This window comes from Trichomycterus rosablanca, chromosome 8, assembly GCF_030014385.1.
Source record: "Trichomycterus rosablanca isolate fTriRos1 chromosome 8, fTriRos1.hap1, whole genome shotgun sequence".
NCBI classification, from domain to species: domain Eukaryota; kingdom Metazoa; phylum Chordata; class Actinopteri; order Siluriformes; family Trichomycteridae; genus Trichomycterus; species Trichomycterus rosablanca.
The window spans coordinates 1,075,328-1,099,933 of record NC_085995.1 but is presented as its reverse complement, the minus strand read 5'-3'; the positions used below and the strand labels follow the sequence as shown (position 1 = coordinate 1,099,933).

Below are 24,606 nucleotides of genomic sequence, written 5' to 3'. Positions count from 1 at the left end.
TGTGTGTGTGTGTGTGTGGAGCGTCTGATCAGACGGCTGGAACCGCTGAGTGTAGCGTATTAGCATGCCGCCGCGCCCGAGCAGCTCCAGTTCTAATTCTTAAACATATGCAAATCCCAGAGTCGAGCTTTTACGCCGTGAATGAATGAATAAAAAAAAAAGGCATTTAAATGCAAACATTACATTTACATTTCAGAAACACCCAGGGTTAATGCTTGTTTAAAGTGTGTGTGTGTGTGTGTGCTATCGCTTCCTGTGAGATTGCTTCTGACAGCAGGTTGATGTGGTTGTTACACTAGGTGACCTTATACACTCTGTGTGTGTGTGTGTGTGTGTGTGTGTGTGTGTGTGTGTGTGTGTGTGAGGTTGTACACTCACGTTTCCAAAACACCACAAGTAAACAATAATTAGGTTGAACTTCACGCTGTGTTTGGCCAGGCTGTGGAAGTTGGAGGCGTCCCGTTTTTAATTGACAGTTTTTGCAGCATTGTGGTTTGATTTTGACCGCTGTGCCAATATCTCTTGGCATCTTTGGCACCATTTTTAGCTCCCTGAAGGTTATGATGAACTTGTGGTCCCAAAATGCGCCATGATTTCTCGACGGGATTCCAGCCAGGAGCCTCCTGAAGAACCTTCTGATTTTTGGTCTTGTTGATCCACGGCGGATCTGGACGGGTACCAGACTTGGCACAGTTTTCATGCCCTCCTATTTGAATCTTGGCGTGGGACCTGCACTGCGAGCGCACCTTCCAATGGCTAGGCTGTTTCGGCCACCTCACCTCCCTCGGACGTTAGCCAGTCGTGTTTGTGCAGAAGCCCGGCTGGCCGATAGCACAGAGATTAGAACCCTGAATCCGCAGATCTCAGCTGTAGCAGACTAGCGTACTTTACCGCTGTTTCATAGCAGCTCACTGACTGACTCACGTGCTGACTCACTGACTCATTTACTGACTGACTCACTTATTACTGACTCATTTACTGACTGACTCACTTACTCACTGACTCATTTACTGACTGACTCACTTACTGACTCACTCATCCACTCAGTCACTGACTCACTTACTGACTCACTCATCCACTGTCACTGACTCACTCACTGACTGACTCACTCACTAGCTCACTGACTCACTCACTGACCGACTGATTTATTCACTAGCTCACTGACTGCCTCACATACTGACTTAGTCATCTACTTAGTCACTGACTCACTTACTGACTGACTCACTCACTAGCTCACTGACTGACTCACTTACTCACTGACTGACTGACTCATTCACTACCTCACTTACTCACTCACTCAGTCACAGACTCATTTACTGACTGACTCACTTACTCACTTACTGACTCACTCATCCACTGTCACTGACTCACATACTGACTCACTCATTCACTCAGTCACTGACTCATTTACTGACTGACTCACATACTGACTCACCTATCCACTTAGTCACTGATTCTTTAATGACTGACTCACATACTGACTCACTCATCCACTTAGTCACAGACTCATTTACTGACTGACTCACTGACTGACTTTTTCACTAGCTCACTGACTGACTTACATACTGACACTCATTCACAGACTCATTTACTGACTGACTCACATACTGACTCACTCATTTACTCACTCATAGGGTTAGTGAGTCAGTCAGTGAGCTAGTGAATGAGTCAGTCAGTCAGTGAGTAAGTAAGTCAGTCAGTAAATGAATCAGTGACTAAGTGGTTTCATTTACTGACTGACTCACTTACTGACTCACTCATCCACTCAGTCACTGATTCATTTACTGACTGACTCACTTACTGACTCACTCATCCACTCAATCACTGACTCACTTACTCACTGACTGACTCACTCACTGACCGACTGACTCATTTACTAGCTCACTGACTGACTCACTTACTGACTCACTCATATACTAGCTCACTGACTGACTCACTTACTGACTCACCGATATTTAATCCTCCTGTAGCGTGTCGTTTGTTTTATATTGTTCGCATTTCTGTTTGTTGGTGGATCGAGCAGCTGGCGTTAACCGTATAGCTATCGTGAGTAACCTCAGAAACGAATGGTTCCGCCCGACCGTTTGTTTCGGGTTTGAATCTCTGACCCCGTCTGGTTCTTGTGTTTCAGGTCCAGTAGCCGTGATCAGTGGAGAAGAAGACAGCGCCAGCCCCCTCCATCACGTCAACCACGGCATCCTGAGCCCGTGTACCCTGGACGCCGGACCCGACGCCGTGGTTATCGGAATGACCCGGATCCCCGTCATCGAAAATCCGCAGTACTTCCGTCACGGACACAACTGCAGCAAACCCTCCACGTGTGAGTACTCAACCCCACAGCTCGGGTCCTCTCACTGCTCCGCCCTGCTGCACCGGGTCGTCTCGCTGTGCAGGGTACGGCTGGTAGGGTGGGTGCCGCACAGCAACAAGGGTCCTGCAAGGCTGGGTTTGAATCTCTTATTGTATTATGCATTGTGTAAATCCTCTTGAAGTGTCAAGTGAGTGAGTGAGTGAGTGATTCATTAAGTGAGTGAATCAGTCAGTAAGACAGTAAGTAAGTGAGTCAGTGATTTAGTGATTTAGTTGGTAAGACAGTGAGTGAGTGAACAAGTGAGTGAGTGCATGAGTCAGTGATTCACTGAATGAGTGAATCAGTCAGAAAGAAAATGAGTGGGTGAATGAGTGAGTGAGTCAGTGAGTTGCATAAAGTGTGTGTGTGTGTGTGTGTGTGTGTGTGTGTGATTGAATGAGTCTGTCCGTAAGTCAGTAAGACAGTGAGTCAGTCAGTGTTTCAGTGGGTGAGTCAGTAATTCAGTAAGTGAGTCAGTCAGTCAGTGACTAGTGAATGAGTCAGTCAGTAAGTGAGTCGGTGAGAACATGAGTGAATGATTGAGTCAGTGAGTAAGTGAGCAAGTCAGTGATTCAGTAAGTCAGTAAGTGGGTGAGTGATTCAGTAAATGAGTCAGTAAATGAGAAAGTGAGATAGTAATTCAGTAAGTGTGTAAGTCAGTGATTCAGTGAGTGAGTCAGTGAATTAGTGGGTGAATGAGTCAGTAAGTGAGTGAGTCACTGATTCAGTGAGTGATTCAGTGAGTGAGTCAGTGGGTCGCCACACCACCTCTAGTGCAGCTCACTCATTGGGAAGGTTTGGGGAAGCCCTATTCCTGTTCATAAGGCCCCTTTATTTTGACTGAATAGGCACAAATTGCCACAGACATACTCCAAATTCATGTGGAAAGCCTTTCTAGCTCCACAATAATGTGTACAGTTCAAACGTTCCGATCCGGTTCCACTTTCAGCAGAAACGAGACGGTTTCGACCCGTGGAGCTCCGGGAGCGCCGGGACGGCGACGCCCCTCCTCAGGATTTGTAGGATCTCTGCCCTTGTACGAGCCGCTGTTACGGTGCATCATGGGAGTGCGTAAATCTGGCGGCGGCGTGATCAGGAGAGTCGTTTAGTTTTAGAGCCGCTGTCGAGCTTTCAGGAGCCGAATGAAGTCGCTCCCGGATTTAAGATCTGCGGCGGGGCGGTTCCTCGAGCGGAGAACGAGGAGGGCGACGAGAACCTCGTAAAGATTCAGATAAACGCGCGTCCGCTCGCTCGTCAGACACCATCACAGTGCGTCTACGGTGGCCAGAAGTATGTGGACGCTCGCCTGAAGCTACTGTTTGCCTCTTTTCGCCTCAAATCACAGATTGTTCATCGCCTGTGATCTTTTGAATAGTTTGATAGTTTGAAATCAGGAACTTGAGGACTACTTCTGTCCTGTCAGGAATCGAGACACTATTCACTAAATGACCAAAAGTATTCAGACGCTTGAAATCTAAGATTAGAGGGGGCGTCCCAATACTTTTGACCGTACAGCGTGTTTCAGAAGCGTATTTATCTTTCGGTGCTTTTGAAGACGTGGACGTGTTGTTTTGTTCTTCCTTCCTGAGGGAACTTCTCTGCGACCGTATTCACCGCCGGCCCTTCTGCGCCGTTTCCATTCCGCCGTGTTTTCCCGCCGCGAGCGTGAACAGAAACGTTGATGAGACTGGACGGCGTCCGCGGGCGAGTCCGATCCCCTCGTGTCTGTTATAGAAATATAAATCAAACACGGCCGCCGGCGCGGCGAGGCACGGTGAGGCCCGGCCGCGGTGCAGAAGAATCTCTCGGGTCCTGGACGGCGGCCCGTGTGTTCGCTGAGGAACATCATCATTCATCCTCGCGCTGAATTCAATAAGAGCTCCCGCTGATGGATGCGCCGCGCGGCTCTATTAATAGACGTCAGATAAATAAAGCGCGTTCGTGTAGCGCCGTACAGAGCGTCTGCGCCGTGCCTTCCAAAAATATGTGGACGCCTCACCGCTGCCGTGGTTAGAACAGCCGTTACTCTTCTGGACGTGATGAAAACATGAGGTGCGTCTGCGGAAATCTGACTCATCAGAAGCTCGTTTAGATTCATTCGTTTGAAGCTTGTTTGGATGAATCGTTTGGATTATATATATTTGAACGACTCATTAGAAGCTCATGTAGGTTCATACAAAAGGAAAAATGTAAGATCATTTATCCTGGTCAGGGTCACAGTGACTGTAGTTTCTCTGAAATCCGTGGGCTCGGTGCTCAGTGGTGATAATAGTGAATATTACCGTGTTTGCCGGCGCTCCGCGGTGGACGGCAGAATGATCGTGGAGATGAACGACCTCCTGGGAGCTTCACGTTCACCTCAGTCATGTTTCAGACGTGTTACCGTGGTGATAATAGTGAATATTTAGTGGTGGTGGACGGCGGGATGATCGGGGAGATGAACGGAGATGATCGTGGAGATGAACGGAGATGATCATGGAGATGATCGTGGAGATGAACGCCCTCCTGGGAGCTTCACGTTCACCTCAGTCATGTTTCAGACGTGTTACCGTGGTGATAATAGTGAATATTTAGTGGTGGTGGACGGCGGGATGATCGTGGAGATGAACGGAGATGATCGTGGAGATGATCGGGGAGATGAACGGAGATGATCGTGGAGATGATCGGGGAGATGAACGGAGATGATCGTGGAGATGATCGGGGAGATGAACGGAGATGATCGTGGAGATGATCGGGGAGATGAACGGAGATGAACGGCCTCCTGGGAGCTTCAGGTGTAAAACGCAGCAGGAAATGAATCCTGATTAAGAGACGTGACGGGACAGATCTGCTGGATTAATGACAGATTCATATCTGCTACCGCTCCATTAATCCCGCCGGGATTAGCCACACCGCTGCTTTATCTTTATTAGGGTGATTAGCGGCGGAGTGCGCACGGCTATTTCACGTACGCTGTGTGGACAAAAGTACCACAATACAAAATACCACAAACACCACAAACACAAAGAATACTACAAACACACACATACTACAGTACAAACACACACATACTACAGTACAGACACACACATACTACAGTACAGACACACACATACTACAGTACAAACACACACATACTACAGTACAAACACACACATACTACAGTACAGACACACACATACTACAGTACAGACACACACATACTACAGTACAAACACACACATACTACAGTACAAACACACACATACTACAGTACAGACACACACATACTACAGTACAGACACACACATACTACAGTACAAACACACACATACTACAGTACAGACACACACATACTACAGTACAGACACACACATACTACAGTACAAACACACACATACTACAGTACAGACACACACATACTACAGTACAAACACACACATACTACAGTACAGACACACACATACTACAGTACAGACACCACACATACTACAGTACAAACACACACATACTACAGTACAAACACACACATACTACAGTACAAACACACACATACTACAGTACAGACACACACATACTACAGTACAAACACACACATACTACAGTACAAACACACACATACTACAGTACAGACACACACATACTACAGTACAGACACCACACATACTACAGTACAAACACACACATACTACAGTACAAACACACACATACTACAGTACAGACACACACATACTACAGTACAAACACACATACTACAGTACAAACACCACACATACTACAGTACAAACACCACACATACTACAGTACAAACACACACATACTACAGTACAAACACCACACATACTACAGTACAAACACACACATACTACAGTACAAACACCACACATACTACAGTACAAACACCACACATACTACAGTACAAACACACACATACTACAGTACAAACACACACATACTACAGTACAAACACCACACATACTACAGTACAAACACACACATACTACAGTACAAACACCACACATACTACAGTACAAACACCACACATACTACAGTACAAACACCACACATACTACAGTACAAACACCACACATACTACAGTACAAACACACACATACTACAGTACAAACACACACATACTACAGTACAAACACACACATACTACAGTACAAACACACACAAACTACAGTACAAACACACACATACTACAGTACAAACACCACACATACTACAGTACAAACACCACACATACTACAGTACAAACACCACACATACTACAGTACAAACACCACACATACTACAGTACAAACACACACATACTACAGTACAAACACACACATACTACAGTACAAACACACACATACTACAGTACAAACACACACAAACTACAGTACAAACACACACATACTACAGTACAAACACACACATACTACAGTACAAACACACATACTACAGTACAAACACACATACTACAGTACAAACACACACATACTACAGTACAAACACACATACTACAGTACAAACACACATACTACAGTACAAACACAACAAACACCACAAACACAACAAACACCACACATACTACAAACAACACAAACACAACAAATATTACAAACACCACGAATACCACGGACACCACAAATACTTCAAACACCACAAACGTCAGTACTTGTTCTAGCTGAATAGATGACACAGCGTGCTGACACTCACTCTGTTTTCTTGAAATCAAATGTCCGGCAAGCTCGCGGTCAGGCGTCCAAATACTTTTGGCATCTTTGTTTCATCACCTGATAAAAACCCGTAGAAGAACCTTTAGAACGTCTCTCTGGGTTCTCCGCCCTCCTGTAGGTGTTTATTACTGTAATATTTATGCAAATGAGACGAATCTCCCGGTCATTAAACGGCTAATTGGGACCATAACGGCGTAACGGTCAGCGGCTGACCTTCAGCGGCTCGGCTCGTACCGCTATACGAGCCTGATTAGCCGAATTGAGCTATCTCGGATCCGGACCCTGTCGGAGGGAGCCGAGTTTTATTCCTCCCATCAGTCGCGCCCGTCCCGCCAGTTTAACCCAACGTATTAAATCCCAATTACCTAGTGAGAGCCGCGCGGCGCCGCTGTCCTCCCACCGCGGTGAAATGCTAATGGTCTGGGCGGCGAGATTGAGTTCGTTTGGAGCGCTTGACCCCCCGCGCCTCTCTGTGTTCGTCCGCTGATGCGTTCATCCCTTTGTTTTTGAGGTGTGGTACGGCAGGTTCGTTCTCTCTACGGCGCCGTATTAGCGACCCGCTAAATCACTCTCGCTCACCTTCACCCAGAGCCGCAGCGTTTATACAACAGGTGATCGAATGTATTCGGACGCCTGACCACCAGCTTGCCGGACGTCCCGTTTTTAAACAGAGCGACAATTATGAGATCTTTTCAGCTTTTCTGAGAAGAATGTCTGTGGGAATTTGTGCTCGTTCAGTCAAAAGATGATCGATTCATGTTTCGCCTTCAGAAAGTGAGCAAATGATCCTGCGCTTTTATTTATTTATTTATTTATTTTTTGTATAGAAATCAGATTCGTTTTTGATGATCTGATCCTCGTTTTTTCATCTGGACCGTAATTAACCACGTCAGTGAAGCAAAACTGCAGCCTGAAGCCACCGATCGGTAAAGCCAAGAGAGTCAAACACAAAGTCAAACACAGAGAGTCAAACACAACAAACACCATAAAACCACAAACAGCATAAACACCACAAACACCCTGAAGACCACAAACACCACAAACAGCATAAACACCCTGAACATCACAAATACCACAAACACCAGGAACACCACAAACACCACAAATATCACAAACACCACAAATATCACAAACACCACAAACAGCATAAACACCACAAACACTACAAACACCATGAACATCACAAATACCACAAACTCCAGGAACACGAGCACCACAATCACCACAAACACTAAACACCACAAACACCACACATACTACAAACACCACAAATACCACAAACACCACACATACTACAAATACCACAAACACCTCACATACTACAAACACCACCACAAACACCACACATACTACAGTACAAACACCACACATACTACAAACACCACCACAGATACCACCAACACCACAAATACCACAGACACCACACATACTACAAGCACCACAAACACAATAAACATCACAAACACCTCAAACATCACAAATACCACAAACAGCATAAACACCACAAACACCAGGAACACGAGCACCACAATCACCACAAACACTAAACACCACAAACACCACAAATACCACAAACACCTATATATAGTTAGGCCCTGACAGACACCTGTTGCAGTGAGACCCCCCTGGTACCTGGTACAGTAGGTGTTTACCCTCTCCTCCCTCTCTTCTCGCCCGCAGACGTCCAGCACATTAAGCGACGGGACATCATGCTGAAGCGGGAGCTCGGCGAGGGCGCGTTCGGGAAGGTCTTCCTGGCCGAGTGCTACAACCTCAGTCCCACCAAGGACAAGATGCTGGTGGCGGTCAAGGTGAGAGACGTCGGGGTGACCTCGGTCTCCGGTTACTCCAGGTTGCCGTAACGATCCGGTTAATGGAGACGCGCCATGTCGGGGGGGTTTGGAGGAGGAGGATGGTGGATCAGGTGGTGAAAATCAATGACTGAAAGAAAAATGTTTTTTTCTTGACCCCTTAAAATGAGGGTCGCGGTGGGTCCGATTTCCCCTAAAATCACCGGGCGCGGTGCAGTACCGCCCCCCAGACAGGACGCCGATATATCAGGGGCTGTTTGTAGACGCCAGACTGTCTACTTTTACATTCACGGCATTTAGCGGGCACTTTAACTATGAGGGTTAAGGGCCTTGCTCAGGGGCCCACAATGGCAACTTGACAATGGTGGGGTTTGAACCAGCAACCTTCTGATTACCAGCTTGTGTGACGTCCTATTTCACACCTGAAACAACCAGTATTAAAACAGAGCGCCCTCCTCTGAGAAGAGCAGGCCTCCCTGTCCAGCACCAAATCCCCACAGACATGTTACAGAATCTGGTGATCTGACGCTTGATGTGTCCGCAGACCCTGAAGGATCCGACGCTGGCGGCGAGGAAGGACTTCCAGCGCGAGGCCGAGCTCCTGACCAACCTGCAGCACGAGCACATCGTGAAGTTCTACGGCGTGTGTGTGGACGGAGATCCGCTCATCATGGTGTTCGAGTACATGAAGCACGGAGACCTCAACAAGTTCCTCAGGTACGTTCCCATCCAAAAGTATTATAAGGCCCCTTCTAGTTCATCAGTTCTCTGGTTCTTGGGTTCTATGGTTCTCCAGTTCTCTGGTCTCTCAGTTTTCTAGTTCCTCAGTTTTCTAGTTTTCCAGTTCTCTTGTTCCTCAGTTCTCCAGTTCTCTGGTCCCTCAGTTCTCCAGTTCTCTGGTCCCTCAGTTTTCTGGTTCCTCGGATTTCTGGTTCTCCAGTTCTCTGGTCCCTCAGTTCTCTGGTTCCTCATTTCTTCAGTTCTCTGGTCTCTCAGTTTTCTGGTTCCTCGGTTCTCTAGTTCTCCAGTTCTCTGGTTCCTCAGTTCTCCAGTTCTCTGGTCCCTCAGTTCTCTGGTTCCTCAGCTCTCCAGTTCTCTGGTTCCTCGGTTTTCTGGTTCTCCAGTTCTCTGGTTCCTCGATTCCCTGGTTCTCTGGTCCCTCAGTTTTCTGGTTCTTCGGTTTTCTGGTTCTCCAGTTCTCTGGTTCCTCAGCTCTCCAGTTCTCTGGTTCTCCAGTCTCACTAAACAGCTTTGGAACAGACCAGAACATCAACTGAAGCTCTCTTGAACGAATGAACGGGCACAAATTCCGTACTACAGACGTACTTCAAAGTCTTGTGAGAAGCCTCCTCACAGATGAAAAGATCACACACGTTCAGGTGTCCACATACTTTTGGCTATATAGACACCCTTCTCTAACTTTTGTATTTCAAGCATTTTGGCTATATCAGCAGTTTAGGGAAGGACCTTCCCTGTTCCATCCGAACAGTCATGAGACGCTGGGGGAGGTGAGGGGTGAAGATCCGCCCCCCGCAATCCACGCCGGCTCTTCTTATAAAGTGTTTATGAAAATCCTCCACTCCCGCGACCTTCGCCCCGCCGAGAGGAAGCGGCTTTCATTTCCTGTCGGCGCGGCGGTGTCGGTGGTGCGGTGTCGGTGGTGCGTTATCGCTGTGACTGCGGCGGCGGCGGCGTGAGGCATCAGGAAGATGGATGAGGAACAAAGTCTCAGCTGAAACGGAAAGTGGAAAACACGGCGGGCGCGGCCATGACGAGAGACTCCACACTTCCTGTCGCTGGATTAACACTCACACACACACACAGACACACACACACTCATGCTAACCCTTGAAGCATCTCTGCCCTGTTGCCAGGTTGTTTCCATGTAACCTACCTCCAGGGTTGCCAGATTTTAGACACACAAATATTGGGGGGGTTATATATTGCCAGAAGTATGTGGACACCTGAGCATCATCTCATTTAAAATATTGAAATCCATCCTATCTAATCCAAAAAAACAAAAAGAGGTTTTCTAAGACTGTGGGGATTTGTGCTCAAGAAGGGATAAAAGGGCTGACTCAAGGTCTGCATTCCAATTCATGTATTTATTTGGGATGGGCGTGACTGAAAGAGCCAAACTCAGCAGATAATCAGGAGAAGCGTCCACATACTTCTGACCCTGTCGTTATTATGATCATTATTTCCAGAGCTCACGGTCCTGACGCGATGATCTTGGTGGACGGGCAGCCCCTGCAGACCAGCGGGGAATTGGGTCTGTCCCAGATGTTGCACATAGCCACTCAGATCTCGGCGGGGATGGTGTACCTGGCGTCTCAGCACTTCGTGCACAGGGATCTGGCAACCCGGAACTGCCTGGTGGGGAACGGGCTGCTGGTCAAGATCGGGGATTTCGGCATGTCGAGGGACATCTACAGCACCGACTACTACCGGGTGAGCGTCAGTGTCATTTTAATTCTTATCTTTTATATCTTTAACTCTCAGTTTTACTGTAATAACCACAAATAATCACAACAGGTTCAACCAATCAGAACCGGTTCTGGGTCACTGTTAGTTCTTTTCGACCCACGTGGAACCGGTTCTGTTCCAATTTGTGCATCGAATTTTATAGCATTTGTGCATTGTCAAGTCACGTAAAGAGTCTTTTTGAGTCTCTAAGCTGGAGTCCATGTTATGAGTCTTTAGGCTAAAGTCTAATTCAAGTCACGAGTCTTTGGGTTAGAGTCTAAGTCAAGTCACGAGTCTTTGGGTTAGAGTCTAAGTCATGTTATGAGTCTTTAGGCTAAAGTCTAATTCAAGTCATGAGTCTTTGGGTTAGAGTCTAAGTCATGTCATGAGTCTTTAGGTTAGAGTCTAAGTCATGTCATGAGTCTTTAGGTTAGAGTCTAAGTCATGTTATGAGTCTTTAGGTTGGAGTCTAAGTCATGTCATGAGTCTTTGGGTTAGAGTCTAAGTCATGTCATGAGTCTTTGGGTTAGAGTCTAAGTCATGTCATGAGTCTTTAGGTTGGAGTCTAAGTCATGTCATGAGTCTTTAGGTTGGAGTCTGTCATGTCATCAGTCTTTGGGTTAGAGTCTAAGTCATGTCATGAGTCTTTGGGTTAGAGTCTAAGTCATGTCATGAGTCTTTAGGTTGGAGTCTGTCATGTTATGAGTCTTTAGGTTGGAGTCTAAGTCATGTCATGAGTCTTTAGGTTGGAGTCTAAGTCATGTCATGAGTCTTTGGGTTAGAGTCTAAGTCATGTCATGAGTCTTTGGGTTAGAGTCTAAGTCAAGATATGAGTCTTTAGGCTAAAGTCTAAGTCAAGTCATGACACTTTAGGCTGGAGTTAGACTAGAGTACAGGTCAAGTCACGAGTCTATACACTAAAGTCTTAGTTAACTTGACATGTCTATAGGCTAGTGTCTAAGTCAAGTCACAAGTCTTTGGGTTAGAGTCTAAGTCAAGTTATGAGTCTTTAGGCTAGAGTCTACGTCATGAGTTTAGGTTAGAGTCTAAGTCAATTCACGAGTCTTTAGGTAATAGTCGAAGTCATGTCACAAGTCTTGAGCCTTAAGTCTAAGTAAAGTCACGAGTCTTGAGGCTGGAGTCTAAGTCAAGTCATGACACTTTTGGGTAAAAGTCAAGTCACGAGTCTTTATGTTAGACTACAGGTCAAGTCACAAGTCTATACATTAAAGGCTAATTCAAGTCACGAGTCTTTAGACTATAGAAACGCGACCGGCGCTGAAAGTCACCACGCCGCCGCCAACACCGCGAGGAAACAGATCCGAAAGCGCTGGGGCGCGGCTATGATTAACACCACGCCGCCGTATCGATCTGTAGCGGCCTGGAGCGCCACTTCATTTCCGTCTCACCGCGGTTTAAAGCTGTCAGACTCTTTAATGGATAACGAGGGTTTGTTGTTTTTTTCTCTCACCCCGGCGGTACGATCGCTCGTCTTTCTCCTCTTACCTCCCGCTTCTCTCTCTGCGTCGTCTCATTTCTCCTCTCTGCTTCTTCATTATCGATTTCTCCTCCGCCGGACTCCCCGCTAACGCTCCCGCCGCTCACCTCAATAACCGAGCGGGAAAATAATTCAGGGGAGGAGAAGGGAGCAGACGCAGATCTGTGCTGGTTAACGTGGTTAATGGAGTCGTGTCTGGGTGAAGGATGTGTTCAGCTCGCTGTAAAATAAATAATAAATAATTAAACACATAAAAATACAGCCGAATTCTATCGTTTTTTAGATCTAGAACGACGTACAGCGGTACAGCCAGTTCTCGACTAGAAGCGGCGTGGCGGGATTCATAAAGTAAAGAATTAAAAACAAACAAACAAACAAACAACACAGATTCAGAGCGTAATCAAACGATGTAGCTCCCTCGTCCTCCCCGGGATGTTATAGTGATGTTTTTATTATGTCACGTTACTGCTACATTTTCCTTTGTGATGGTTGGCTAGACAGAGGGGTCCGGGTTCTCCGACGCCCCCCGTCTCACATCGTCTGATAACATCAATCCAGTTCCTTCCACGAGTCTGGACGTACAGTAACTCCGCCTCCAACGTATGCGGTTCAGGAGTTCCTGTTCTGTTCTGGCCGTCTCGTCCGCTCGCTCAGTGATGATCGTCTCCCTCCTTGAACAGTTTTGAGCAGTTTTCTTCCCGCCTCGTCAGTCAGTGATTGTACCTGTGGCTCCGTTCTCTCAGGTGGGAGGTCACACCATGCTGCCCATCCGCTGGATGCCTCCAGAGAGCATCATGTACCGGAAGTTCACCACGGAGAGCGACGTCTGGAGCTTCGGCGTCATCCTGTGGGAGATTTTCACCTACGGCAAGCAGCCGTGGTTCCAGCTCGCCAACAACGAGGTAAGAACATCATCACCGAGTCCGGAACGTCCAACGCCAACATGTGCGCAGTTTAAATCCCGCCAGGCTGAGTTGAGCTTATCCAGGCGTCAGAGCCTGTACTGGAATGCTAACGAGTCTCTGTTTTGAGCAGAGATCACGGCTAGCGTATTTAGCACTGAGCAAAATCAATTACTGCTAAAGCTGTAAAGGGTAGCGAGTACAAAGCAATTAAGCCATGCTAGCTCTGTCCTGACAAGTAAAACCACGCCGGCTCCGCGCTCAGTCAGTCAGAACCAGAAACGACTCACATTTTCTTTATAAGATAAGATAGCCTTTTATGATTTTCACCGCGGCGCAGGAAACACAAATGATGCATCAAAACAAAACATACTTCATTAATAAAAATGGTGGCAACCTGGTCCCACTGTGGTTTACAAGATGTAACGTAAAGCCTCCACAAGGGGACGTTTGTGTACAAGTCTGTTTTGCATTTATGTGCCTGTTTATTTAATTAGGCGCAGTGGTAGCTTAGTGGTTAAGGTACTGGACTTGTAATCAAAAGGTTGCCTGTTCAAGCCCCGCCACTGCCAGGTTGCCACCGTTGGGCCCTTGAGCAAGGCCCTTAACCCTCAATAGCTTGGACAGTACAGTGTCACAGTACTGTAGGTCGCTTTGGATGCAAGCGTCTGCTAAATGCCATAGATGTAAATATTATTATTTTTCTCTGTGACCCATTTCTTTTGGCTCATGACCCACCCAAGGGCAGCCACCCAGGGTTTGAAAAATTAAAACATCAGTGCCTGACCTCAACAGATCGGATTAAATGGGCACAAATTCCAACAGACACGATCCAAAATCTTGCGGCAAAAAGTACGTAATTTTTACAGTTACATTTTTTTGACTGTATGGTTTCTGTATCTCTGTATCTGTGTCTCGTGTCTGCAGCTAATCGAGTGTATAACGCAGGGACGGGTGCTGGACTAGTAATCGGAAGGTTGCCAGTTCAAGCCCCACAACTGCTAAGTTGCCAAGAGACATTTGGGCCCCTGAGCAAGGCCCTTAACCTACAATTGCTTCAATTGTCTGCTAAATGCTACAAATGTGAATGTAAAAACCCACATTAAACCTCTGGGGCGAACTGAAATATATTGATTGTGATCCAGGCCTCAAATGGGCACAAATTCCAACAGACACACTCCAAAAAATACATACTTCTTACAGTCATGGCTGTCCAATAAGCATTTTTGACCGTATTGTTTCTGTATGTCTTGTGTCTGCATGTAATGGGATGTATAACAGAGGGACGGGTGCTGGACTGGTAATCGGAAGGTTGCCAGTTTTAGTCCCACAACTGCCAAGTTGCCTAAACACTGTTGGGCCCTGAAACAAGGCCCTCAGCCTTCAATTGCTCAAATTATCTGCTTAATGCTAGAACTGTGAATGTAAAAAAACCTACACCAAACCTCTGGGGCGAAGTGAAATATTAATTTTGATTCAGGCCTCAAATGGGCACAAATTCCAATAGACACACTCCAAAATCATGTGACAAAAAATGACATACTTTTTAAGTTAACACTCGTGTCCACATATGTTTGACCGTATGGTTTCTGTACGTCTCGTGTCTGCAGGTGATCGAGTGTATAACGCAGGGACGGGTGCTGGACTAGTAATCGGAAGGTTGCCAGTTCAAGCCCCACAACTGCCAAGGAGTCACTGTTGTAGCCCCAAACAAATGCTAGAAATGTGAATGTAAAAACCCAACACCAAACCTCCGGGGCAAACTGAAATATCGATTTTGATTCAGGCCTCAAATGGTCACAAATTCCAACAGACACACTCCAAAATCATGTGACAAAAGAAGTACATACTTTTTTTAGGTTAGCACTCACGTGTCCACATTGTTTTGACCGTACGGTTTCTGTCTGCAGGTGATCGAGTGTATAACGCAGGGACGGGTGCTGGAGCGCCCCCGCATCTGCCCCAAAGAGGTGTACGACATGATGCTGGGCTGCTGGCAGCGGGAACCCCAGCAGAGGCTCAACATCAAAGAGATCCAGAAGATCCTCCTGGCCCTGGGTAAAGCGGCGCCGGTTTATCTGGACATTCTGGGTTAAAACCTGCGGGTCAGGAGCGAGACCCGACACACACACTCTCACCTGAGCAACGGGACGGACTTAAGTGCCTGCTACACCTCTCCAAAAACCGGACGCCGGTCCGGGGGGGGGGCGCGTTCTGGGATGTACAGTCGGATACGGAGACGAGCTCGGATTTATATTTTTTTTTTTTATTTATTTTATTCTTTTGGGGATTTTTTTCCTCAATATTCAGATATTTAGGAAGATGGAGAAACATTTTGGATGTGTGGATTTCTTCTCCAGCTTGATGGAAGATCATTTGCGTATCTTTTCTCGTATTAATTTATTAATTAATTAATTTATTTCTCTGAACATAAAAAAGGGAAAAAAACTTTAAAATATTCATTTAAAATTTTCCTTTAAACTGGATTTTTTTTTTTTAATATATATTTTTTTTTTATATATTTATTTCTTATTATTTTTTGAAGCACGGACGTCTGGTGAAACTCATTATTATTTTTATTATTTTATTTATTTATTAATTTTTTTTGGACTGTATCTAACAGACTGGCTAACAGGGCTTTTCCTTTCTGAAACGTGGCACATTTTTGCCCAATCGTGGAACTTTAGAGCAGAAAGGAGCCACTAATCATAGAAAAGGAGTTTATTTAAGGAAGCTGAATGTAAATAATGTACATTTAAGTGTTGGTAAGGTAACTTATTTCTTTCCTTTTTTATGTGACATTACGATAAATTATTAATATTTTGGGTTTTAGTTTTCATCGCTCATCGCCGTTAAATCTCATTAACACGTGACTTTCATCTCAGTTTTATTTGATGTATTTTTTATATATGTTTTATGGTATTTTCTGGTAAATACTGCGACGTCTCTGAGGTAAAACAGGCCGAATATTTAGCAGAACTCACCACAGCGCTCATAAACACGACACGCCGCGACTACCTGCGCGTTAGAAACGCTTCACTCTCACGATCCGCCCATGAAACCCGTTCATTTAGCATTAAACATCATCTGCGTGTTAATCGTACCACAGAGTTAGCATTAGCATGTGTGCACAAATCCTCTAGCGTGTTGTGGGAGTGATTCATCACTAATACCAAACAGTAGCTGGAGATTTTTTTACTCATCGTAGCATTAGCGCTCTTAGCATCGTTGCAGTGGTAAGAATTAGCAAAATTCACACGCTGCAACCAGTTGTTGTTCAGGTGGGCGGGACTAAGCCGGATGGGGTCTCTCTCTATCAGACTGGTGCAATTGCGACCTCTGCTGTCTGATTAGAGGCGCCTGCACAGAGATGAGGAAGGAGTGCTCTTAGGGTGTGTCTTTCCGTACACAACGCTAGGTGGCACAACACTCGTCAATGTGTGGGTGATAAGATGCATGCGGCTTGCTGCCCACGTATCGGCATATCAAGGAGCGACGGAAAGTTCAAATCCATTTTTAATCCGTATTAAATATCGATGTTATAGAATCCGTGTGCCGGTCATCCTGATGGGTTAGCATAAGTGTCATACTAGCATGTTGTTTCTGTATTTTTCCTCACAAGCTAGTCATTTCTAAATCTAGCCCAGCTCCAAATCCACAAAAATGAACTTGTACACAAGCGCCCTCTTGTGGAGGCTTTACATTACACCGTGTGAACCACAGTGGGACCAGATCACCACCGTTCTTATTAATTAAGTTTATTTTGTGAATTAATTGTTCGTCCGTCGTATCTTCGTAATCTTTTATTTAGCATTACCATCGAAACCATGAAACTATCAAACACCAGTCTGACCAGCCTGGAACGCTAACTGGAACCAGTTATTATTTTGTCCATAACTGCATGTAACATTTTATAGTTATACTCTTTATATTCTGTTAAAATGAGGTGTTTTTTATATGATCTATTAAACTCACTTATTGATTAAGAATAAATAAAGTGTCAAATTTCCAAATCAAACCATAAAAATAATAATTGAGAAGCTAATCGACAAGAAGCTAAAGACAAACATGTAACGAATCGTATTTCATCGGTTTAAAGCCGCTCCACTTTCCGTGAGGACGTTTTAATAACCGTCACGCTGTCGTTACTGTCTATACTTCGTTTAGTTTCATCACAATGAAATCAATTAAGGTTTTAATTCTGTGTGCGGTAGACACGATCCTGACCACCCACTGTCATGTTCTCCTTTGTGGGGTCTCATATTTTCCTTCTTGTTTGGGGTCTGATGTTCCTCCTTTTTTGGGTCTGATGTTCCTCTATTTTGGGGTCTGATGTTCTCCCCCTTTTTAGGGTCTGATCTCCTTTATTGGGTCTGATGTTCCTCCTTTCTGGAGTCTGACGTTCCTCTTTTTGGGGTCTGATGTTTAAGTTTAGCAAAATGAGGTCTGATGTCCTTCTTTTTCGGAGTCTGATGTTCCTCCTTTATGGGGTCTGATGTTCTTCTTTTTGGGGTCTGATGTTCTCCTTTTTGGGGTCTGATGTTCCTCTTTTTTGGGTCTGATGTTCCTCCTTTATGGGGTCTGATGTTCTTCTTTTTGGGGTCTGATGTTCTCCTTTTTTGGGGTCTGATGTCCTTCTTGTTTGGGGTCTGATGTCCTTCTTGTTTGGGGTCTGATGTTCCTCTTTTTGGGGTCTGATGTTCCTCCTTCTTTTTGGAGTCTGATGTTCTTCTTTTTGGGGTCTGATGTTCTCCTTTTTGAGGTTCTCCTTTATGGGGTCTGATGATTAAGTTTAGCAAAATGGGGTCTGATGTTCTCCTTCTTGTTTGGTGTCTGATGTCCTTCTTATTGGTGTCTGATGTTCTCCTTCTTGTTTGGGGTCTGATGTTCTCCTTCTTGTTTGGGGTCTGATGCCGAGTCTGGTGTTTCTGAGTGAGTCAGTTGGTTGTTGGTGTGAATAATTCATTAGATTTAAGGGGGGGGGGGGGCGTCACTCCCCTGACGTTCGGGTGGATTTGGAGTGTTTTACTCTAATGAAAAACATCAAGACTCTCCGTCTCTGTCTCTCTCTCTCTCCGTCTCTGTCTCTCTCTCTCTCTCTGTCTCTCTGTCTCTCTGTCTCTCTCTCTCTCTCTGTCTCTCTCTCTCTCTCTGTCTCTCTGTCTCTCTGTCTCTCTCTCTCTCTCTGTCTCTCTCTCTCTCTCTGTCTCTCTGTCTCTCTGTCTCTCTCTCTCTCTCTGTCTCTCTCTCACCCTCTATTGTGTTTTGCTGATTCACGACTCTGTTCAAGGGTACGCGCCGCACCCCCTCACTGGCACTTCCATGATAAATCTGCAATCAGGCGTCCGACTTTAATGATCGACTGAATAGGTACAAATTCTTACAGACACACTCCAAAGTCTTGAGAGAAGCTTGTGGCTGTAGCTCACGCTCAGGTGTCCAGATACTTTTGGCCGTATAGTGTATAATTCTTTCCGGAGAGATGAGTTTCAGCGGGTGGATTTGGTATATCCCTTTAATATGATGGCCAGTGTGTAGGTAATCCCTCTGAGGTGTGTGTGTGTGTGTGTGTGTGTGTGTGAAGGTCATACACTACTTGACTGGATTAAAGTTCCACACCGTCGTCTGTTGGCAGCCGAACTGTGAGGAGCTCATTTTCTCGCTCCACCTCGCTCACTTTCTCTCTCTCTCTTTTCGGTGAGGCGATTGATGAGTCTTTTAAGACCTTAATCAGGCGCTGAAGGCCAGGAGCACACCAGCAGAACCTCGTGGAGGGGTGAGGAGGGCCAGGCATAAAAATGGAAAAATCTGACAGAGCCGGTCGGCACTTTGCTTCTCAGAACCTTTTTCACGTCACCAAATCTCGTCCTTCCTCCTGCTGCACATCAGAGCGTCTCAAACTATGGTCAGCTGGTCAAGACAGAACCAAATCCAGTCCAGAAGTTGGACAGTGGACCAAAGCTGGTCTACAGTAAACCAAGTCCAGTCAACAGTTGACCAAGACTGGTTAAACGTAGCCCAGAACTGGTCAACACAGGACCAAAGCTGGTCAACAGTGGACTAAAGCTGGTCAAGAGAGGGTCAGTTTTGATCAAGAGTAGACCAAATCTGGTCAACACAGGGTGGAATCTGGTCCACAGTAGACCAAGACTGGTTAAAGTATACCAAAACTGGGCTAGTGCTGGTCAATAGTGGACCAAAGCTGGTCAAGAGAGGGTCGGTTCAACACTAGACTAAAACTGGTTAAAATAAACCTAGTCAAGCTAGTCAACACAGGACCAAATCCAGTCTACAGTGGACTAAAGCTGGTCAAAAATATGTCAGCGCTGGTCAGCAAAAGGTCAACTTTGATTAACAGTAGACCAAAACTAGTTAAAATAGGCCAAAGCTGGTCAACCGTGGACTAAAGCTGGTCAAAGGTAGGTCAGCGCTGGTCCAGAAAGGGCCAGTTTTGATTAACAGTAGACCAAAACTGGTTAAAATAGACCAAAACTGGTCAACAGTGGACCAAAGGTGGTCAACACAGGACCCAAACTGGTCTAAGGTAGGCCAGTGCTGGTCAACAAAAGGTGAGTTTAGATCAATAGTAGAGCTAAACTGGCCAGTCTAGTACCAAATGTGGACAACAGAAGACTAAAGCTGGTTAAAGGTCGGCCAAAGCTGCTCAACAGAGGGTCAGTAGACCAAAAATGGTTAAAAGTGGACCCAAACTGGTCAACAGTGGACCTAGAGACTGGGGTGGAGAGTCGGAGGTATATTTGGTGCTGACAGACATCTGAATGTCATCAACATCTCATCATTTGTCCTGGAGGTAGCAAGTAAATAATAAAGAGAAACGGGCCGAGGACGGATCCTTGAGGGACACCTTGAGATGATTTATGTTTAGGAGAAGATAAGGTTTGAGATATTCCTGGAGATCCTGAGATCCAAAGTTGAGGAGAGACAGAGAAGATAGGGTCAGGCACTGTCAACATTCAAATTCATCCTAGAGGCCTTCTAACTCAAGCACATGGGAACAGTCAGGCTGGGATGGAAAAGCTTAACAGATCATGAACTTGTAAAGAAGGGGTGTGGCTTAAAAACCTGAACTACCTGTTGATGGGTGTCCACAAACGTTCTGCCCATATACGGTCGTCTTAAATGACTGTCCACATGAATTCCGGGTAGTTGGGTGCTTGTGACACCAAGGTAGCTCAATTTTCCGGTTTGGTTTTGAAGGATTTGGGAACCTGGAGAGGAACCTGATGGATTCGTGACCCGCTGGTCTTCAGGAGAACGAGTGCTAGTGCTTGGGAAAGTGCACAAGAGTGTAAAAATAAAAAGTGTGGTGGTGAATGGTGAAGAGGAATGAAGAGAGAGAGAGAGAGAGAGAGAGAGAGAGAGAGAGAGAGAGAGAATTTCGGTCCCTTTGTTACGGACCGCTAACAGGACTCACCGTTCATCCAGCCCCTCTTTATCCCTCACACTGTATCAGCAGCTTTTCCAGTGACGGTTCCAGGAACCAGGGAACCTTTTGAGGAACCAGCCAGAGTTTGTAGACTGGATTCGTTCATTGAGACACAAAGCCATGAGCTAGCTGGACATCCCGTTCCAAAACCACAGGCGTGAGTACAACGTCACAACCACCGTGTGTCTGTAGGAATTTGTGCCCATGAGGTACTGGCACTGAGGTTCTGTTCGGTCAGGGCTGTATGCTCATTAAACCACGTCTTTATTAACCTCGCACAGTAAGACCAAACCTGGTCATCACAAGATCAAAGCTGGTCAAAAATAGACCAGCACTGGTCAACAAAGGGTCTTTGTTGGACAACAGTGGACTAAAGCTGGTCAGTTGAGTGTCAGTTTTGATCAACAGACCAAAACTGGTTAAAATGAGACCAGACCTGGTCAGCCAAGTTCCAAAGCTGGTCTACAGTGGACCCAAAAAGAGGGCACCAGACCCCAAAAACAGGGCATCAGACCTCACAAAGAAGGCATCAGACCCCAAAAAGAGGGCATCAGACCTCAAAGAAGGCATCAGACCCCAAAAAGAGGGCACCAGACCCCAAAAACAGGGCATCAGACCTCACAAAGAAGGCATCAGACCCCAAAAACAGGGCATCAGACCTCATAAAGAAGGTATCAGAACCCAAAAAGAGGAAATCAGACCCAAAAATGAGGGAATCAGACCTCATAAAGAAGGGCATGACAGTGGGTGGTCAGGATCGTCTGTACAGGACACAGAATTAAAACCCTAATGGATTTAATTTTGATGTTTTAAGGTTGAATTAGCATCAGGGCTGGAGCTAGCGTTCATCGCTTCTAACTACGTTTACACGCTAACGAATCAGACGCGCATTTGGTCGATTTGATTCGCTGCATATTTAGCGTGAGATGAGTTTGATATGCTAACATTATTATATGTACACGATGCATCTTTTCCCTTTAGCAATTAGCATTAGCCACTAGTCACTTGTCAGTTTTGAGCAGATTTGAGCAGAACACATTAGCTAGGTTAGCTAGCTTTCTAGCTACACGTGTAGCTTCTATTTAGCATCATTCGACACACAGGTGCTGATTTATGGCTCAGCTAACACACAACAGCAGGTATGACTTTATTTATTTCATATAATTAGTGTTTTATTTTTATTTATTTTTTTCATTTTTAGCCTTTTATTAATCACTAGTGTTTCTATTCTTTTAAAACTGCATCTTTTCCTGTTAGCAATTAGCGTTAGCCACTAGCCACTGCTTTGAGGTAAAACGATTCAAAATGTTCACGCAGTTAAATGTTTCTAGGACTTAAAACCTGAAAAAATAGACTTCTTTATCTTTTATTTTTAGTATAAAATCTATTTTAAGTATTAGCTAGATTTGCTAGCTTTCTAGCTACAGGTGTAGCATCTATTTAACATCATTCGACACACAGAAGCTGGTTTACGGCTCAGCTAACACACAACAGCAGGTACGTCTTTTATGTATTAAATAAATCTGTATTCATTTACACTTTTACATCACAGCCAGCGCACAAGAAGTGCTTTTATTTGTTTGAACTTTATTTTAGCGTTTTATTCATCACGAGCGTTTCTATTCTGTTAAAACCGCCGATTAGCTGAAACGTCGTCGTATATCACATGTATGTTCCGTCCGTGTTAATCATCGTATGCTTTACATGAATCGTATTGTATAATCCTCATTAATCACGTAGATCATATTTATGCTATGCGTATCACTCCACGTCGTCTTTAACGCTTCCTTTCCTCTTCCACCGAGCGCCGCGAGAAAAACGTACCGCAATATCCAAAAATACTGAAGCTGCGTCGTGGATTTAACGCTTTCCTACGCATGTGCGGGAGGAGTAGTAGCGGCGGCGGTGATAGTTCGATCGGCGTCTGCCGTGTTTACACCGGTGTTGAGTGCAGCTATTTTGTATTTTTACCCTCCACGACCGAATGTACAGAATAAACCCGACGTTTAAACCGCGCGAGACCTCCGGCGTCACCGACGCAGTTCCAAACTGAGTTCCGATTCATCTCTGGTGTCTGGATGGTCACGCGTCTGATCCCTGAAGGAACGAGGTGTAAAAATAATCGGGTTTTGTTTGTAGCTCATCTTTAATCCACGTGTGTTACGTTTACTTACTCATGTACCACGTACTCGACTGTAACCGTCCGTCTGTCCTACCATGATTTATGTACAAATATTATATAAATAAACCTGAAAACTGACGCCTCTTGTGGAGTGTTTTTGCTTCTCTTGACATGTGGCCAAAAGTATTTGGACATCTGACCATGGCATGGACAGAAATGTTAAGTAGATGTCAAGATGATGAAAAGTTATGAAGACGTTTTGCTCAGATGAAAGACCATCTTATTATTACAGGTGTGTTTGTTATTTTCGGCTGTAGGAACAACCATTTTTTTCAGCAAAACCTGATCAGTGTGTGAATCTGATCTGAATCTGCATCAGTGTGGAATAAGCGTCAGATCCAGGGTTACAGCTCCACATGTATCTGTGTTTATCTGGATTTTCCTCCCTGTTTCACTTTTAAACTTGTGTTACAGCTCCAGCTTCTGAGAAATGGTGAGAATCAGAATCAGCTTCTCCCAGAGTCTAAAACGCTTCTGGTTGAAAATAAAGCTTAACGTGGTTTAATGAAGTAAAAGAAGGAGACAGGAGCACTAAACTTCTATTCATTATTACTGCTCATAAGTTCCTCCACTAATCACATTCCTCACTCGCTGTTTTACTACAGTAAGTCACAGTGAGTTTTGTTCACCGCCGTCACACTTCATAGGAAATAACGGCACAGCGGCGCAGAAGCGGTTTTGTCACTTCTCATGTGAATGTGCCGGTGCTGAAGGGAATACGGTATTCCAAGATCATCCATCATCTCCACCATTAAGAAGCATCAGGAAACAATAAAGAAGTAAAACTAAAGTGCAGCTTTTATTGTATTTTTATTGATGTGTAACTGTTAGTAATTGTATTTCAGTGTGTTTATATTATATTTGTGTTATTTTCAGTGTTTAAGTGTCAAAAACAACCTCATTATTTTACATGAGACTAAAATATCTGCAGCTCCACGGGACCATGGACGCATTAACAGGTTTCACAAACATCCTTATAAGAACAAATACCTCGAAACTCAACGTCTTTAAAACTCAACCAGAACCGAGTGAGGTCCAGTTTTAAGGTACCGGTGTGTCCTCACGCTCACACGCCCGCTCATGAACCCGTAATAATCTCCTTCAGATCATCAGGTCGTGAAGCTGAAGCGACTGAAGCTTTTATCCTCCCTCGGCGTGAGGCGACATCCGTCATAACCTGATTGGTTGGAGCTTAATGAGGTCACTGAGACCCGGCTCTCGCCTGTCTGGTGCTGGTGATTGATGGCTGTAGATCTATTTCGCCG

At 45.2% G+C, this 24,606-nt stretch overlaps 1 protein-coding gene across 1 annotated transcript in view; it reads left to right on the top strand.

Annotated features, from left to right (window-relative positions):
* The window catches only part of ntrk3a (neurotrophic tyrosine kinase, receptor, type 3a), a 110,771-nt gene extending 94,697 nt beyond the window's left edge, over positions 1–16,074 (top strand). The window contains exons 11-16 of the mRNA XM_063000933.1: positions 2,132–2,320; positions 8,716–8,846; positions 9,391–9,563; positions 11,054–11,297; positions 13,554–13,712; positions 15,623–16,074. Of these exons, the coding sequence (XP_062857003.1) occupies positions 2,132–2,320; positions 8,716–8,846; positions 9,391–9,563; positions 11,054–11,297; positions 13,554–13,712; positions 15,623–15,808 (1,082 nt within the window). The 3' untranslated portion in view covers positions 15,809–16,074. The remainder of the gene's footprint in view (positions 1–2,131; positions 2,321–8,715; positions 8,847–9,390; positions 9,564–11,053; positions 11,298–13,553; positions 13,713–15,622) is intronic.
* The last annotated feature ends 8,532 nt before the right edge of the window (positions 16,075–24,606 follow it).